General features: G+C 42.2%; 1 protein-coding gene across 1 annotated transcript in view; it reads right to left on the minus strand.

Annotated features, from left to right (window-relative positions):
• The window catches only part of smu1b (SMU1 DNA replication regulator and spliceosomal factor b), a 47,778-nt gene that overhangs the window by 9,283 nt on the left and 18,361 nt on the right, over window positions 1–20,134 (minus strand). Inside the window, exons 2-7 of the mRNA XM_060915694.1 lie at window positions 9,805–10,015; window positions 7,977–8,129; window positions 7,262–7,372; window positions 5,747–5,824; window positions 5,528–5,656; window positions 1,438–1,557 (exon numbers count right to left, since the gene is read on the minus strand). Of these exons, the coding sequence (XP_060771677.1) occupies window positions 1,438–1,557; window positions 5,528–5,656; window positions 5,747–5,824; window positions 7,262–7,372; window positions 7,977–8,129; window positions 9,805–10,015 (802 nt within the window). The remainder of the gene's footprint in view (window positions 1–1,437; window positions 1,558–5,527; window positions 5,657–5,746; window positions 5,825–7,261; window positions 7,373–7,976; window positions 8,130–9,804; window positions 10,016–20,134) is intronic.

Genomic DNA, 20,134 nt, shown 5'->3' on the forward strand with positions numbered 1-20,134 from the left:
AGTGTAAGGATGAGAGAGAGGCGGTTTGGGTCGGGAAGCTGCGCGCATTTGTGCAGCCTGGCGCAGGTGTGCGCGGCTTCCCGATTTGAACTGTTTTTTTTTTCTCATCCTTATGCTTCCTGTTTCATGTTTCATGAATTAATATCGCTCAGTACCTGAGTATTAATGTTGAAAGAATCCTCAGTGAAATGGTCCGAATACAGTTTGTGGGAAACAGTAGGTGCAAAGTTTTTTTCAACAGGTGTTCTGTAAAGTTGTCCTACCAAGCCTACTGCGCATGTGCGAAGCCTACTGCGCATGCGCAGGTGAGCCCACACTTTCCTCAGCTTCGGGTCCTTGGGGAATGCAAAAAAACTTACTCCAGGGCATTTCCCATTGGAATTATTGCAACCATAAGCAGCACAATACACCATGATGTCCAATGTACTTTAAAGACTATAAAAACAATTTTCTTGTCATCCACTTCTCCATTCATCTACCCGCTTGTGCTGTGCCCGAAAGTTTTTATGACGTATGATCACGTGACAGCGGCTCTTCCGGTTGCAAAAAATGCATATCGGAAGTCAAGCAGAAATGCCATATAATCATCACGAATATAACGATTTTGCTGAATTTAATAGATGATTTTGTATTTGTTGATGCAATTAATTCATATTTTTAATGGAAAGAAACTGATATAGCGTGCTTTTATGTTTCATGTCCCATATCCTTCAAGGCCACTTCAGCCATTCCTGCTGGTCCAGGGAATCAAACTGGTGACCTTTTGGTCCCAAAGCTGCTTCTCTAACCTTTAGGCTATTATAGTTTACTAGTATATTAGTAATATTTAATATTTCCTTTACATGTACTTTACTATATATACACATATCTACTAGTATTTAGATTAATAAACACACAGATATTCACTTGTTAAATCTGTAACACTGACTCTACAATTCACTGTTTGAGGACAAACTGAAACATCACTCTCCATTAGCTGGCTCGCTTGAACATGAAGGCTCTGCGATTTGTGGTTCTGACTTGCTACTTCCGAGGTAAACCAAATGCAGCATATTTTCTGAACTTGGCTTCAACTGGGTCCATTTAATATTCTTTGGGTTTTTATTTAATTTTTTTTCCAAATATCAAAATGGGAGAAGCTAAAATTATGAGGCAATTGTAATTTCTATAATTTACATGTTATTTTAATTAAAATCTTAATTTCCTGTTTCTGCTTCTTAAAAAGGAATAACATATTAAAAATAATAAATTGCAAAACTTAAATTAATTAAAAAAAAAGTCACTGGGCAGGGCCAAGCTGCTCATAAACTTTTTGAAACTTCATTAAGCTCTTTTTTCAGTGTGTGTGTGTGTGGGGGGGGGGGGGGGGGGGGGATGATAGAGGTCCTTAAACAAATGTTTGAAGTTGAATTAAGACTTAAGAAGTTTTTGACGCACCTTGCATATTTTCCCCGTGGTGAAATCCCAAACCTCAATAAATCCATCTACTGATCCAGTGATCAGATACTGACCATCCAGACTGAACCGAGCACATTCTACATGAGACTTCGGACCAAACTGTAAAACACACACACACACACACACACACACACACACACACACACACACACACACACACACACACACACACGTACGTTTACTCAGAGCTGTGTTGAAGGTGGGATTAGTGAGACAAACCAATACATTAACATGTTTTATATAATATTTCTTTAGCACAAATAAGCTAATGTTAAATAAATGTGTTACTAACATGGCAGTATAGTGTCATAAGTTCACACCAAAATATTTAATTAAAGTACAAATAATGTGAACATTATTGATGCTCCAAATTTTATGGATAAAGTTTATTTAAATCTTAAAATAAACATGATAACTTGTATCGGGTGGCACGGTGGTGTAGTGGGTAGCGCTGTCGCCTCACAGCAAGAAGGTCCGGGTTCGAGCCCCGGGGCCGGCGAGGGCCTTTCTGTGTGGAGTTTGCATGTTCTCCCTGTGTCCGTGTGGGTTTCCTCCGGGTGCTCTGGTTTCCCCCACAGTCCAAAGACATACAGGTTAGGTTAACTGGCGACTCTAAATTGACCGTAGGTGTGAATGGTTGTCTGTGTCTATGTGTCAGCCCTGTGATGACCTGGCGACTTGTCCAGGGTGTACCCAGCCTTTCGCCCGTAGTCAGCTGGGATAGGCTCTAGCTTGCCTGTGACCCTGTAGAACAGGATAAAGCGGCTAGAGATAATGAGATGAGATGAACTGCTATGCCGAGCGTTAAACAGAATAAGATGTTAATAAAAACTGCAAATTTAACTGCGCAATTTGAAGATTATCTTAATATTTCCTTAAATTATATTTCACTAATTAGACTCTTACATTAGCAGCATAGCGAGATTTTTTTTTAATGTGTTACAGAATATTTGACCCATGCCAGGATGCTTTCCACAGCCAGTCAACTTCATTTGAGCAAGCTCTAGTTAAATAAGGAGAAAAATATTTAATTAATAATTTAAAAAAAAAAAGGTTAAATGTGTTAAGACACTGTTCCTCTGCACTGATGAAACGTTAATGTTACAATAATAAAAATATCATTAATTAACTGAAGAACCATCTTTATATTAAAGTCTCATATTAGAGCTGGAAAACCAGCACCATCATCACGTGTGTGTGGGCAAGGAAAGCTATAAAAACTCTGGCCACCAAAGAAAGTGCATTAGCATTAAGTTAGCATAAACCCCTACACAGTAATGATATCATGGTGCAGAGGGTGAAAGGTCAAATGTGGTTGTGGCAGAGTTATTGTCATCCTGAGGCCATCAATCAGAAGATGCAGTGAGTCAGCATGGTGACCATCTGACAAGCAGCCGCAGGACTTGAAAGCAATTATAACTCACTCTGTGTGTGAGTGAGAGAGGCGCGTGCCTCCCCCCCCCAAAACTAATCTCTATCTCTGCTGTGTGCGCTGTATATATATATATATATATATATATATATATATATATATATATATATATATATACACACACACACGTACCATGGACAATAAATTAAAAAGAATGAGAGTGTGTGTGGGGGGAGAGAGAGAGTGTGTGGGGGGGAGAGAGAGAGTGTGGGGGGGAGAGAGAGTGTGTGGGGGGGGAGAGAGAGAGTGTGTGTGTGGGGGGAGAGAGAGTGTGTGTGTGGGGGAGAGAGAGAGTGTGTGGGGGAGAGAGAGAGTGTGTGGGGGGAGAGAGAGTGTGTGTGGGGGGAGAGAGAGAGTGTGTGTGTGGGGAGAGAGAGAGTGTGTGGGGGGAGAGAGAGAGTGTGTGGGGGGAGAGAGAGTGTGTGGGGAGAGAGAGAGTGTGTGGGGGAAAAAGAGTGTGTGTGTGGGGAGAGAGAGTGTGTGTGGAGGAGAGAGAGAGAGTGTGTGTGGGGGGGAGGGAGAGACAGAATGTGTGGGGGAGAGAGAGTGTGTGGGGGGAGAGAGAGAGTGTGTGGGGGCGAGAGAGAGAGTGTGTGGGGGGAGAGAGAGAGTGTGGGGGGGAGAGAGAGAGTGTGGGGGGGAGAGAGAGAGTGTGTGGGGGAGAGAGAGTGTGTGGGGGGAGAGAGAGAGTGTGTGGGGGGAGAGTGAGAGTGTGTGGGGGGAGAATGAGTGTGTGTGGGGGGGGAGAGAGAGAGTGTGTGGGGGGAGAGTGAGTGTGTGTGTGGGGGGAGAGAGAGTGTGTGTGGGGGGGAGAGAGAGTGTGTGTGGGGGGAGAGAGGGGAGAGAGAGAGTGTGTGGGGGAGAGAGAGTGTGTGGGGGAGAGAGAGAGTGTGTGGGGGAGAGAGAGAGTGTGGGGGAGAGAGAGTGTGTGGGGGGGAGAGGTGTGTGGGGGGAGAGAGAGAGTGTGTGGGGGAGAGAGAGTGTGTGTGGGAGAGAGAGTGTGTGTGGGAGAGAGAGTGTGTGTGGGGGGAGAGAGTGTGTGGGGGGAGAGAGAGTGTGTGGGGGGAGAGAGAGAGTGTGTGGGGGGAGAGAGAGAGTGTGTGGGGGGAGAGAGGGTGTGTGGGGAGAGAGAGAGAGTGTGTGGGGGGAGAGAGAGTGTGTGGGGAGAGAGAGAGTGTGTGGGGGAGGAGTGTGTGGGGGGGAGAGAGAGAGGTGTGGGGGAGAGAGAGAGAGTGTGTGGGGGAGAGAGTGTGTGGGGAGAGAGAGAGAGTGTGTTGGGGGGAGAGAGGAGTGTGTGGGGGTGAGTGGGGGGAGAGGGTGTGTGGGGGGAGGAGAGTGTGTGTGGGGGGGGAGAGGTGTGTGTGGGGGGGGGGAGAGTGTGTGTGTGGGGGAGAGAGAGTGTGTGTGTGGGGGAGAGAGTGAGTGTGTGTGTGGGGGTGAGTGTGTGTGTGGGGGGGAGGGGTGTGTGTGTGTGGGGGGTGTGTGTGTGTGGGGGAGAGGTGTGTGAGAAGGAGGGAGAGGAGAGTGTGTGTGTGAGAGGGAGGGGGGAGTGTGTGTGTGGGGGAGAGAGAGTGTGTGTGAGAGGGAGGGGGGAGAGAGTGGTGTGTGTGTGGGGAGAGAGTGTGTGTGTGGGGGGGGGGTGTGTGTGAGAAGGAGGGAGAGAGAGAGTGTGTGTGAGAGGGAGGGGGAGAGTGTGTGAGAAGGAGGGAGAGAGAGGTGTGTGTGAGAGGGAGGGGGAGAGTGTGTGTGTGGGGGGGGGGGGAGAGGTGTGTGTGGGGAGGGGGGGGGGAGCGAGTATGTGTGTGTGGGGAGAGAGTGTGTGGGGGGGGGGAAAGGAAGTGTGTGAGAAGGAGGGAGAGAGAGAGTGTGTGTGAGAGGGAGAGTGTGTGTGGGAGGGGAGAGAGAGAGTGTGTGTGTGAGAGGGAGGGGGGGGAGAGAGTGTGTGTTCAGTTCAGTCTAACCCCACTCAGAATAAAAATCTAAAGCTGTTTGAAACAAATATTGAATTCTGTTTAAACAGAGACGACTTTCATGAATCATTCTGTTATAAAAGTGTTTGTATGTAAATGAATCTGTAAATGCATCAGATTGCTTTGTTCAGAGACAGGAAATACATTTTCTGTGGCATATGGATACCACAAGCCCTTCAGGAAATTAAAGTAACTGGAAGTACTGATTACTGTAATTCCTCCAAAATCTGGAACTTTTTAAAGTCTTATAGTCACATGTTTGAAAAAACTAATAAATCGAGCAGCTGCTGTTAAACTTTCTATTACAAGTTATAGGTAATCAATATGTAGTATAGATATGGATTAGAAAAACTGCACTTTCCTTTAATAGCAAAAACAATAATTAATTAAAAGCTATAAGGTCCAAGTTATCATTACGTACATGAGAAGGTGACTTGACTATGAAGTACACATCCTCTATATATCATTCATTTATTCCTGCTCGAATGCTGCATCTCACTTCTTGGGTTATAAAAGTGAGAAGAGTGATGGCTCATCCATTTCATTCACTGGATTCTAGAGGTTAAAGAATGTGTCCTCAGATATCTGGTGTAATGGCGTTTTTGGCTTGCAGCTTCTTGGCAGGCTTTGACCTGCTTCAGTGTTTTTTCATGATCCGTCACTCTACCTTTATCAGGTGGCTGAGCTGAGTGGGGAAGCGCTCTTCCTCCAGGTCTTTCATCATTGTTTTGCCTCGGAACAGGTCTATAGACATCCCAGGGGGCAGGAGACCCTGGTGCTGCTGCCACTTCAGAGACTGGAAAGGTCACATAAAGATGAACAGCCTCACGTCCACGAGTTACACCAGCAAAGTGCGATAAAGCGTGTGTCCTCACGCTTCACTTACCAACATGGCTAATGATCCAAACTGCCTCAGCGCTTTGGTCTCCTGTAACCTGTACAGAGCGCTCTCGCATAAACGACCCTGCGTGGACAACATGGAGGTTCAGTGGGGTTCAGAACCTCAGGCAGGGGTATTAAAGCAAAATGTTCTTCAATGTTTGATTAATCTGCGAAGCACTGTTCGAGCTGGGTTAGTATTTACCAGGATATTATTTATATGTTATAGATTTAACAGCTGAGTCTGGCAGCATTTTGGTCTAAATTAGCACACGGAGCTGGAACTGACACGCCACCATGACCTGGATTAAAATGTAGGGATTTATTTTGTGATGACGACCAGCTCGCTGTACATTATTCTGATTATTACATCATTACTTACTAAAGAAATCATGATTAATTATTTTATTGCTTCCTCTAATGATGTGGTCCATAGGAACAGTCTGTTCTACAGAAATAACACCCTGAAGAATGCTACAATTGACCAATCAGGATCACGTATTCAACAAAGCCATGTAACACTTAAGAATAACAACAGGACAACTGGACAGATCTATTAGCAGGTTTAGTTATTACATTACTCTGAGTCTAAGGCCAAGTTTACATTAGACTGTATCTGTCTCGTTTTCTTCGCGGATGCACTGTCCGTTTACATTAAACCGCCTGGAAACGCCGGGAAACGGGAATCCGCCAGGGTCCACGTATTCAATCCAGATTGTGTCTGGTCCGGTGCTGTGTAAACATTGAGAATACGCGGATACGCTGTGCTGAGCTCTAGCTGGCGTCGTCATTGGACAACGTCACTGTGACATCCACCTTCCTGATTCGCTGGCGTTGGTCATGTGACGCGACTGCTGAAAAACGGCGCGGACTTCCGCCTTGTATCACCTTTCATTAAAGAGTATAAAAGTATGAAAATACTGCAAATACTGATGCAAATACTGCCCATTGTGTAGTTGTGATTGTCTTTAGGCTTGCCATCCTTCCACTTGCAAGTGGTAAGTGATATGCGCTGGGATCAAACACACAGCGGCTCAGTCCCGAATTGTGGCTCGTGCACTTCACTCGCGCGCTCTGTGAGCTGCGCAGGGCCGGAGTGCGCACCCTCCAGAGGGCACTCGCTGTTCAGGGCGGAGTGATTTGGAACGCAGGATGCCTGCGGAGCCGAGCGTATCCGTGTATTGGTGTTGCTGTGTGCACGCGAATCGTGTATTGGTGTTGCTGTGTGCACACTAATCGTTTTAAAAACGTTAATCTGATGATCTGCCGATACGGTCTAATGTAAACCCCACCTAATTCAAAACAGAACCACTGACACTAATGGGGCTCCATTTTCAGCAAAACACAAAGTTACTCACTTTGCTTTTCAATGTTTTTCCATTTTATTTACAAGCTTTACTGATTTGCACCAGATTAATATCAGGGTTGTTACTAGATATATCACTTAAATTCTAGTCCTGGTTATAGATTAAATTATGTTGGTAATTAAAGGTATAAAGGTTCCTAACAGATGAGAACCCACCTGTCCGAGCAGAGCCATGAGGCGAGAGGGAGGAACCACACTGACCTCTCCAACCAGTGCCTGAGCTATAGCCAACCTGCGCTTCTCTTTGCTGCTGCCTTCTGGGTAAACCTTCAGCAGGACAGAGTGAAAACCCATCATGTATTGGATTTACAGTAATACCCAGTTGATATTAGCAGGTGCTGTCTTTTGATTTTTTTTTTTAAGTCTTAAAGTTCATAATGGATCCATTCTCATTTCAATCTGGATGCAAAGTGAATCTACGGTTAAATTCAGATACCGTTTTTTCCAAAGTACCAAGAGAACCAAACAGGGACATGGGTGAAGCTAGACACTGATGAAACACAAGCTTCACAAGATTATCACATAAACCAGCAGTAATTGACATTTTAGTGAGTAGAAACAACTTTTCTACCAGAAATCAGTATTTGGTCACATCCAATATTCCCACCGACTACACCGGTCTATTCGGTTTAGTCGCTGCATCAGCATTAAATTTTTTTGCTCAGTATGTAGTTTAAACAGACCATGAACCTCCTTGTTGCTGCCATTATTAGTGATAAGCTCCACCTTGTCATTACAGAAACTCCACCTACTTTTATGAAGTGGTAAATGGGCACCGGTACTCAAATCAAGGTGTGGATAGTTCTGGATTCAGTTTACAAACCGAACCCTGCTGTACTTGTATTATCCAATAAGTTTACCACTCATCTACCTCATTTGGGTCAAAGTGCTTGTTTGTGAGCAGAGCTTCCAGCTTGGTGTATCGTTCAGGCTGAGTGTGTTTCAGCATGATCATGGGGTCCGTCTGAGTCAATAAACAACCTGCGGCTCCAAGTTCTTTCAACTCGATCAGCTCCAGGACCACCTGTCGGAAAATGTACAGAAATAAACATATAAAGCATATGAAATGTATGTTTACAGTTTGTTCAGATTGTGAATAGAAGTCCTGAGATGAGCACAGGACAGTCTTTATATCTTTTATTACGGCAATCGTCTCCTTGGCACTTCCTCGACCTGACCTCTTAAGAATGACTAGAAATGTATCTGACCCAGTTCCTGCGTGGCACAACAGAAAAGTTCATCTGAACCCCAACGATGCCACAGCCATCAATGGCCGGGGGCTCAAGAGAGCAAAAAATTGGCTTGTGCTCTCAGAGGGAGGGAGAGAGGGGGGAGGGGTGGCATCCTCTCTCCTCGGCCAATTACAGTGATGCTCGCCAATCATGGGCATCTGTGAGCTCATGCATACAGAAGTGGGTTAGTGCTTAACGTTGCATAAGCAGCAGTTCAGAAAGATGCATGGAGGAAGCACGTGATGGCCTGCTCTCTCCCTGATTCGTAGCAGTCGTGTGATAGGGGAGAGCTGTCTGGTGGGTGGGAATTGGCCAGATTTGGGAATTGGGGAGACAACTGGGGAAAAAATCCAAAAGAATGAAAGGAAAATGGATCTAACGCATGGTGTTCCCCTGGGGTTTAAATATGATGCTGCACACAAAATCTCTTCTTCATCCACCAACATGCAGAAAACCAAAAGAGCATAAAACAAGAGACAGATGGCTGTTGGTCATTTGTTTTGAGAAAGAAAGCCTAAAGGCTTTGAGAATGTCCTCCCGCGATAAATTTCTGAATTGTATTGATGAGTTGGTTATCGAGGTTGTCAAGTTTGTAATTAGACACTACATCAATAGCAAACTGCACAAGTTTTTCCTGAAAGAATCCAGGAAACTGAGTTTCACCAAGTCTCCCTGGAGCAATGAGTGGATTTGTATGAGTCCAAAATCAAACATTTTCTCCATAAACACCATCAACATGTTCAGTGAAAAAACAAGATATTGAGATGCAACATTGGAGTCTGAACTCTGGAATATAAATGGTTTTAACATGTTCTGCATGGAGGGCGGCACGGTGGTGTAGTGGTTAGCGCTGTCGCCTCACAGCAAGAAGGTCCGGGTTCGAGCCCCGTGGCCGGCGAGGGCCTTTCTGTGCGGAGTTTGCATGTTCTCCCCGTGTCCGCGTGGGTTTCCTCCGGGTGCTCCGGTTTCCCCCACAGTCCAAAGACATGCAGGTTAGGTTAACTGGTGACTCTAAATTGACCTTAGGTGTGAATGGTTGTCTGTGTTTATGTGTCAGCCCTGTGATGACCTGGCGACTTGTCCAGGGTGTACAGTACCCCGCCTTTCGCCCGTAGTCAGCTGGGATAGGCTCCAGCTTGCCTGCGACCCTGTAGAAGGATAAAGCGGCTAGAGATAATGTGATGAGAATGAGATGTTCTGCATGGAGGAGTACACTTCTACAAGCAAATATTAATCTTACAGAGCTGATACCTGAAAAAGAATTAAAAAAAACCAACCCCTCACTCGTTGAAGTACATTTGTAACATATGGCATGTGTTGCATTTGCATTTAGAACCTGTACATTAACATAAACATCCAGAAATGTGTCATATTTGCATACATTATACATTCATACCATGCTCCATATTTGCATTCTGAACTGTAACACGTGCAAAGCGCTGTTCTCACCGTGTCTCTGACTCTCACCTGCTCATACAGGTCGATGAGCAGCTGGTCAGGTAGTTTGAGGTGTTGGATGGCTCGCAGCACTGCATCCCACCGGCCGCTGTTCACATCCTCCATGAAGCTCTCGATGCTGTCGACTGTGTGTAGAACCACCGTGCTCTCCTCCTGCAGTGTGGCCAGAGTGCGCAGCAGATTGTTCTCCTTCAGGTACTGCATGATCAGCCGGATCACACTGCCCGGGACCCCCCCCACACACACAGTCAGCTCTAATCTAATATCCTACATCATACTAGACGTAGTAAATTTATGACACTGTTCTTTATTTTCAAAACAAGATTAAAGTAGAATCCCTATAGAAAGCTTAAAAACATTAATGATTTAAGAATCTTTAATGATACCTAAATAATAAATATAAAATAAAATAAAATGATATATATATATATATATATATATATATATATACACACACACACACACACACACACACACACACACACACACATACATACACACAACCCCGATTCCAAAAAAGTTGGGACAAAGTACAAATTGTAAATAAAAACGGAATGCAATAATTTACAAATCTCAAAAACTGATATTGTATTCACAATAGAACATAGACAACATATCAAATGTCGAAAGTGAGACATTTTGAAATTTCATGCCAAATATTGGCTCATTTGAAATTTCATGACAGCAACACATCTCAAAAAAGTTGGGACAGGGGCAATAAAAGGATGGAAAAGTTAAAGGTACAAAAAAGGAACAGCTGGAGGACCAAATTGCAACTCATTAGGTCAATTGGCAATAGGTCATTAACATGACTGGGTATAAAAAGAGCATCTTGGAGTGGCAGCCGCTCTCAGAAGTAAAGATGGGAAGAGGATCACCAATCCCCCTAATTCTGCGCCAACAAATAGTGGAGCAATATCAGAAAGGAGTTCGACAGTGTAAAATTGAAAAGAGTTTGAACATATCATCATCTACAGTGCATAATATCATCAAAAGATTCAGAGAATCTGGAAGAATCTCTGTGCGTAAGGGTCAAGGCCGGAAAACCATACTGGGTGCCCGTGATCTTCGGGCCCTTAGACGGCACTGCATCACATACAGGCATGCTTCTGTATTGGAAATCACAAAATGGGCTCAGGAATATTTCCAGAGAACATTATCTGTGAACACAATTCACCGTGTCATCCGCCGTTGCCAGCTAAAACTCTACAGTTCAAAGAAGAAGCCGTATCTAAACATGATCCAGAAGCACAGACGTCTTCTCTGGGCCAAGGCTCATTTAAAATGGACTGTGGCAAAGTGGAAAACTGTTCTGTGGTCAGACAAATCAAAATTTGAAGTTCTTTATGGAAATCAGGGACGCCTTGTCATTCAGACTAAAGAGGAGAAGGACGACCCAAGTTGTCATCAGCGCTCAGTTCAGAAGCCTGCATCTCTGATGGTATGAGGTTGCATTAGTGCGTGTGGCATGGGCAGCTTACACATCTGGAAAGACACCATCAATGCTGAAAGTTATATCCAGGTTCGAGAGCAACATATGCTCCCATCCAGACGACGTCTCTTTCAGGGAAGACCTTGCATTTTCCAACATGACAATGCCAAACCACATACTGCATCAATTACAGCATCATGGCTGCGTAGAAGAAGGGTCCGGGTACTGAACTGGCCAGCCTGCAGTCCAGATCTTTCACCCATAGAAAACATTTGGCGCATCATAAAACGGAAGATACAACAAAAAAGACCTAAGACAGTGGAGCAACTAGAATCCTACATTAGACAAGAATGGGTTAACATTCCTATCCCTAAACTTGAGCAACTTGTCTCCTCAGTCCCCAGACGTTTACAGACTGTTGTAAAGAGAAAAGGGGATGTCTCACAGTGGTAAACATGGCCTTGTCCCAACTTTTTTGAGATGTGTTGTTGTCATGAAATTTAAAATCACCTAATTTTTCTCTTTAAATGATACACTTTCTCAGTTTAAGCATTTGATATGTCATCTATGTTCTATTCTGAATAAAATATGGAATTTTGAAATTTTCACATCATTGCATTCCGTTTTTATTTACAATTTGTACTTTGTCCCAACTTTTTTGGAATCAGGGTTGTATATATATATATATATATATATATATATATATATATATATATATATATATATATATATATATATATATATATATATATATATATATATATATATATGATCAACAATAACTCATTTAAATATTTAAAAATTCATTTTAACTTCGGGGTGGCACGGTGGTGTAGTGGTTAGCGCTGTCGCCTCACAGCAAGAAGGTCTGGGTTCGAGCCCCGTGGCCGGCGAGGGCCTTTCTGTGTGGAGTTTGCATGTTCTCCCCGTGTCCGCGTGGGTTTCCTCCGGGTGCTCCGGTTTCCCCCACAGTCCAAAGACACGCAGGTTAGGTTAACTGGTGACTCTAAATTGACCGTAGGTGTGAATGTGAGTGTGAATGGTTGTCTGTGTCTATGTGTCAGCCCTGTGATGACCTGGCGACTTGTCCAGGGTGTACCCCGCCTTTCGCCCGTATTCAGCTGGGATAGGCTCCAGCTTGCCTGCGACCCTGTAGAACAGGATAAAGCGGCTAGAGATAATGAGATGATATTTAGTGTGCATTGCATTTTTTAGTTAACATAAACCTCTCAACACTTAAGTTCTACTTCACTTTGCCCATTATTTCACAAACAGAAACAAATACCGATATACAAGGAGGGAATTCCCTGGCCTCTGTTGAGGAAAGCTTAGTCTATAGTCCTATACAATGTCTCGTGTCAGTTTCCATGGACTTCTCACTCCATCCGACCGTTGAAACTTTCGAACTTGTGAAGTGTGCATGCGCAGTGGCATTGGTTAAGGGGCGTCAATCAGCACTTGAATATATAAGTTCACTTAACTTAATTTTCCAATTCCTATGAACTTGTGGCGAAGGAAAGGCGTCTCAACTATTTTTTTTAGTTACTTGAATAGTTAGAAGGGAAATTTGCTCATTCAACTTAGAATCCTTTTTTCACTCAACAATTTTGCAAGTTACATTTTTTACAGTGTACCTGGCACCAATGCTCCAGTTGAGCGAATATTTTCACTCATGAGCAACGCCTGGACTGATGAGAGGAATCGCATGACCGTGCCTACTCTTGAAGCCTTGCTCATTACCCGGGCCAATTTCGACGATATTTGCTCGCAGTTTCACAGCAGGCTCTCGGGCAATAAAGCGCTACTGGAGCAAATTCACTCATCATGTAAATATATGCAATAAAATGGCATCTTCTTTAGGGTGGGTGGCTGTTTCTGAAACATTTTTGTTGTCTTTCATCTGTTTCATCTGTCTTTAATCTGTATCATAGATTGTCTTGACTTGTTTGATGCTGTTGTCAACTCAGGGTTCACGTTTTCAAACTAGTTAATAGCCTACACTGGTTAAGATTAAACAGAGGCATTTTGGGTAAAGGTTCGGAGGTGACAACAATTAGGCTCATGTGCTCGTTCCTGTTACAATGCATAGCCTATTGTTTAAAAAAAAAAAAAGTTCATCGCATAAAATGTTGATGTTAATACAAGCCTGATTCCAAAAAAGTTGGGGCAAAGTACAAATTGTAAATAAAAACGGAATGCAATGATGTGGAAGTTTCAAAATTGCATATTTTATTCAGAATAGAACATAGATGACATATCAAATGTTTAAACTGAGAAAATTAATCATTGCTCAAGTTTAGGGATAGGAATGTTAACCCATTCTTGTCTAATGTAGGATTCTAGTTGCTCAACTGTCTTAGGTCTTTTTTGTCATATCTTCCATTTTAAGATGCGCCAAATGTTTTCTATGGATGAAAGATCTGGACTGCAGACTGGCCAGTTCAGTACCCGGACCCTTCTTCTACGCAGCCATGATGCTGTAATTGATGCAGTATGTGGTTTGGCATTGTCATGTTGGAAAATGCAAGGTCTTCCCTGAAAGAGACGTCGTCTGGATGGGAGCATATGTTGCTCTCGAACCTGGATATAACTTTCAGCATTGATGGTGTCTTTCCAGATGTGTAAGCTGCCCATGCCACACGCACTAATGCAACCCCATACCATCAGAGATGCAGGCTTCTGAACTGAGCGCTGATGATAACTTGGGTCGTCCTTCTCCTCTTTAGTCCGAATGACACAGCATCCCTGATTTCCATAAAGAACTTCAAATTTTGATTCGTCTGACCACAGAACAGTTTTCCACTTTGCCACAGTCCATTTTAAATGAGCCTTGGCCCAGAGAAGACGTCTGCGCTTCTGGATCATGTTTAGATACGGCTTCTTCTTTGAACTATAGAGTTTTAGCTGGCAACACCGGATGGCACGGTGAATTGTGTTCACAGATAATGTTCTCTGGAAATATTCCTGAGCCCATTTTGTGATTTCCAATACAGAAGCATGCCTGTATGTGATGCAGTGCCGTCTAAGGGCCCAAAGATCACGGGCATCCAGTATGGTTTTCCGGCCTTGACCCTTACGCACAGATTCTTCCAGATTCTCTGAATCTTTTGATGATATTATGCACTGTAGATGATGATATGTTCAAACTCTTTGCAATTTTACACTGTCAAACTCCTTTCTGATATTGCTCCACTATTTGTTGGCACAGAATTGGGGGATTGGTGATCCTCTCCCCATCTTTACTTCTGAGAGCCGCTGCCACTCCAAGATGCTCTTTTTATACCCAGTCATGTTAATGACCTATTGCCAATTGACCAAATGAGTTGCAATTTGGTCCTCCAGCTGTTCCTTTTTTGTACCTTTAACTTTTCCATCCTCTTATTGCCCCTGTCCCAACTTTTTTGAGATGCGTTGCTGTCATGAAATTTCAAATGAGCCAATATTTGGCATGAAATTTCAAAATGTCTCACTTTCGACATTTGATATGTTGTCTATGTTCTATTATGAATACAATATCAGTTTTTGAGATTTGTAAATTATTTCATTCCATTTTTATTTACAATTTGTACTTTGTCCCAACTTCTTTGAAATTGGGGTTGTATGCAAGCAATGCATTTTCTTGGCGTTTTCACAAAGGTGAAAAAAATCAGCTGAAATTTAGGCTATTGGCCTATTCCCTATCATTACATCTGTTGTCTGATTTTCTTACTTTAACTGAATTGTGATAGAAGTACATGTAGATGACAAGAAAATACTTGATTATTCTCTGAAATGTTGATAAAAGTGAGCTTCTACAAAATGATAAAAGCACCTGTCTGAGCCATGGTTTGAGCCGGCGCATGTTTACATCAAAATGCGTGTGCATGCACAAGTATCACGGTCACACACAAAGTGTCCCGGGTTTAGACTCGGGAAATCTGGTCACCCTAAACATGTTAGATGAGATTGAAAACAAAGAAGCGATTAATTTGCAGGCTGAAACGCCAATGAGTCAAGAGGAACTAGATGCTGATCAGGCTCCTTTTAAGAAACCTGAGAGAAAGATGAGTCTTAAACAAAAACCTGCAAAAAAATTGGGAAGGGGAAAGAGTCAGAGTCTTGCAGATGATTGTGAGAGTGATTCAGGTGTTTCTGTCTGCTCACAAAAAAGTACACCTGCCTTTGAGTTAATTAATTGGACTGTTGGTTATGATGTTAGTCATATTAAACTGTTTCTTAAAAGTTACTAAATTTACCAGGAATGTCCAAATTGTCAATTATTTTTCCAGAAGTTTGCTCAATGTACAAGGAGTTTTTTGAGCAAACGTAAGTTTGCTAGAAGAGAAGTGTTCAGGTTAAAGAAGTTCTTGACAAAGATAAATGTTTTAGTGGGAGGTGAGGATGGTGCTGTTGATAGGTATGGTGAGGAGGAGGATGGTGATGATGGCGTTAGTGGTGATGATGACGATGATGAAGACAAAATGGTCTAGAAGAGATTGCTTTTATTTTCTCTTTCTCTGTGTATTAGCATGTTTTTCTTTTGCTCTACTCATGAAAAATATTCAGTTAGCTTCTCTTAATGTAAATGGAGCAAGGGAGAGTCTAAAAAGGGCAAGACTTTTTGAATTGATAAAACAGAAAAAGGTGGATGTCTTATTTGCACAAGAAACACATAATGACCTGAGAAATGCAACTGATTGGGATGAAGAATGGGATGGTCTTGCCATTCTAAGTCACAATACCTCTGTTAGTGGTGGTGTTGCTATTTTGTTCTCCCACAGTTTTATTTCTCTTTCTTACACTGTAGAGATCATCATAAAGGGTAGGATTCTTAAAGTTAGGGCTCTTTTTGAGAATTCTGCTTTTATTTTTATTTGTGTTTATGCTCCAACATTAGCTTTCGATCAAATGTGTTTTCTGGATGTGCTTGATACAACCTTAGAAAACTGTTCTAACGAAGAATATTTATTCTTGGGTGGAGATTTTAATTGTACAGAGAAAGATATAGACAGAAATCACCTTGAACCACATATGCCTTCACGAAGGAAACTAATGGAACTTCTAGAAGCACATGAGTTAAGTGATGTTTGGAGGAATTTACATAGAAATGTGTCACAGTACACACAGACTCATACAGTGGTGCTTGAAAGTTTGTGAACCCTTTAGAATTTTCTATATTTCTGGATAAATATGACCCAAAACATCATCAGATTATCACACAAGTCCTAAAAGTAGATAAAGAAAACCCAGTTAAACAAATGAGACAAAAATATTATACTTGGTACTTTATTTATTGAGGAAAATGATCCAATATTACATATCTATGAGTGGCAAAAGTATGTGAACCTATGCTTTCAGTATCTGGTGTGACCCCCTTGTGCAGCAATAACTGCAACTAAACATTTGCGGTAACTGTTGATCAGTCCTGCACACCGGCCTGGAGGAATTTTAGCCCATTCCTCCATACAGAACAGCTTCAACTCTGGGATGTTGGTGCGTTTCCTCACATGAACTGCTCGCTTTAGGTCCTTCCACAACATTTCGATTGGATTAAGGTCAGGACTTTGACTTGGCCATTCCAAAACATTAACTTTATACTTCTTTAACCATTCTTTGGTAGAATGACTTGTGTGCTTAGGGTCATTGTCTTGCTGCATGACCCACCTTCTCTTGAGATTCAGTTCATGGACAGATGTCCTGACATTTTCCTTTGGAATTCGCTGGTATAATTCAGAATTCATTGTTCCATCAATGATGGCAAGCCGTACTGGCCCGGATGCAGCAAAACAGGCCCAAACCACGATACTACCACCACCATGTTTCACAGATGGGATAAGGTTCTTATGCTGGAATGCAGTGTTTTCCTTTCTCCAAACATAACACTTCTCATTTAAACCAAAAAGTTCTATTTTGGTCTCATCCGTCCACAAAACATTTTTCCAATAGCCTTCTGGCGTGTCCACGTGATCTTTAGCAAACTGCAGATGAGCAGCAATGTTCTTTTTGGAGAGCAGTGGCTTTCTCCTTGCAACCCTGCCATGCACACCATTGTTGTTCAGTGTTCTCCTGATGGTGGACTCATGAACATTAACATTAGCCAGTGTGAGAGAGGCCTTCAGTTGCTTAGAAGTTACCCTGGGGTCCTTTGTGACCTCGCCGACTATTACACACCTTGCTCTTGGAGTGATCTTTGTTGGTCAACCACTCCTGGGGAGGGTAACAATGGTCTTAAATTTCCTCCATTTGTACACAATCTGTCTGACTGTGGATTGGTGTAGTCCAAACTCTTTAGAGATGGTTTTGTAACCTTTTCCAGCCTGATGAGCATCAACAACGCTTTTTCTGAGGTCCTCAGAAATCTCCTTTGTTCATGCCATGATACACTTCCACAAATGTGTTGTGAAGATCAGACTTTGATAGATCCCTGTTCTTTAAATAAAACAGGGTGCCCACTCACACCTGATTGTCATCCCATTGATTGAAAACACCTGACTCTAATTTCACCTTCAAATTAACTGCTAATCCTAGAGGTTCACATACTTTTGCCACTCACAGATATGTAATATTGGATCATTTTCCTCAATAAATAAATGACCAAGTATAATATTTTTGTCTCATTTGTTTAACTGGGTTCTCTTTATCTACTTTTAGGACTTGTGTGAAAATCTGATGATGTTTTAGGTCATATTTATGCAGAAATATAGAAAATTCTAAAGGGTTCACAAACTTTCAAGCACCACTGTATGTCTGCTAATTCTGTGTCCCTTGCAAGACTTGACCGTTTGTGTTTCTTAAAAAGTCTTGTATTGTTCCAGTTTCTATTTCAGATCATAGTCTGGTATTATGCTCTGTATTTATTAGTTCTGTTAAATCTAAAAGTGCTAATTGGCATTTTAACAATGCATTGTTGAATGATAATCATTTTAAGAACATGCTTAGATATTTCTGGTTCACTTTTAGAACTGAAAAGCACACTTTTGAATCATTACAGAGCTGGTGAGAGTATGGTAAAACACAGATAAAACAGTTATGTCAACAGTATACTTAATGTCTCCAGAGATACAGTACAGAGCGTGAAATTCTTAGAGGATGGAATTTTAAATTGTCAAAATTTGGCACAATCTTATAATAATCAAGATACATTGGACAAATTATTTGAAAAGAAAACTAAATTGGCTGACCTGCTGGAACGCAAAGCACAAGGGGCTCTTGTCCGGTCACGTTTTCAAACCCTGAACGAGATGGATGCACCTTCAAAGTATTTTTTTAATCTTGATAAAAAGAATGGTCAGAAGCGTATTATCCATGCATTAATGTCAGAATCTGGTAAAATGTTGTTAAACCCAGCTGAAATTCGCTCTAGGGCTTGGGATTTTTACGCTAAACTATATGCTTGTGAGCACAAGGAGGACAAGGCTGCTGAAAGATGTTTTTTCAAGGGGCTACCTAAAGTCTCAGACCAGTCAAACGAGATGCTCACTGGAGTGTTGACCCTAGAAGAGTTGCATAAAGCACTTCAAAGCATGGCGTGTGGGAAGGCGCCTGGCTTGGATGGACTTCCAATGGATTTTTTTAAGTGCTTTTGGCCTGAATTGAAGGAGGACTTGCTTGAGGTGCTCAATGATAGTTTAGCCGGAGGGCTGATGTCAATGAGCTGCCATAGAGCTGTTCTTACCCTTCTCCCTAAGAAGGGGGATCTCTGTGATGTGAAGTCATGACGTCCTGTGTCTTTGCTTGCCTCCAAATACAAGTTATTATCTAAAGTATTGGCCACCCAGTTGGGGAAGGTTCTGGAAGAGGTTATTCACCCTGACCAATCTTATTGTGTCCCTGGCAGGTCAATATTTGACAATGTTTCATTGGTTCGAGACATATTAGATGTATCAAAAATGTTTGGCTTAAACACAGCTTTTATTTCTATAGATCAAGAGAAAGCTTTTGATCGAGTCGAGCATGCCTATCTTTGGAAGACTCTTGGTGCATTTGGCTTCAGCTCAGATTTTATAGATAAAATAAAAGTACTGTATAATGACATTGAAAGTTTGCTTAACATTAACGGTGGCTTATGTGCTCCTTTTAAAGTGTCAAGAGGAGTAAGACAAGGATGTTCTTTGTCAGGAATTCTTTATAGTTTGGCTATAGAGCCTTTCCTGCATAGACTTAGAAGTGTCTTAAAAGGTATATCTTTACCAGGCTGCAATGATGTTTTTTTTTTATCTTTCAGCATATGCAGATGATGTACTTTTGATGGTTAGGGGTCAGGATGATGTGGATACTTTGGTTGAAGTTTCTAAGGTTTTTGAAATTGTCTCTTCCGCCAGAATCAACTGGTCAAAGAGTGATGCTCTTTCTGTTGGAAAATGGGACAATGGCTTTCCAAGTTTACCGGGTGGGTTAATATGGAAGAACGATGGTATTAAATACTTAGGTATTTTCCTTGGAGACAGTAGTTATGTGCAGAATAATTGGGAGAGGATTGTTGATAAAATAAAAGGGCGTTTGGATAAATGGAGATGGCTTAAACCACAAATGTCATATAGAGGATGCATATTATTTATTAATAATTTAGTGGCATCTATTCTGTGGCATAAATTAGCGTGTGTCGATCCACCTGCACATTTGCTTTCAAAAGTTCAGTCATTGTTGTTAGATTTTTTTCTGGGATAAATTGCATTGGGTTTCACAAAGTATATTGTATTTGCCAAAGGAGGAGGGGGGACAAGGTTTGGTTCATTTGCAAAGCAGAACAGCAGCTTTTAGAAGGCAGTTTTTACAGAAGTTGTTAATTGAACAAAAATATGTGAGATGGAAATCTGTGGCCTTTGTCATTTTACGAACTGTTGGTGGACTGGACATGGACAAATCTCTTTTTTTGATGGATTCCAGAAGACTGGACACTCTACAGCTGCCAATTTTTTTTACAAGAAT

This window comes from Neoarius graeffei, chromosome 3 (assembly GCF_027579695.1).
Source record: "Neoarius graeffei isolate fNeoGra1 chromosome 3, fNeoGra1.pri, whole genome shotgun sequence".
Classification (NCBI taxonomy): domain Eukaryota; kingdom Metazoa; phylum Chordata; class Actinopteri; order Siluriformes; family Ariidae; genus Neoarius; species Neoarius graeffei.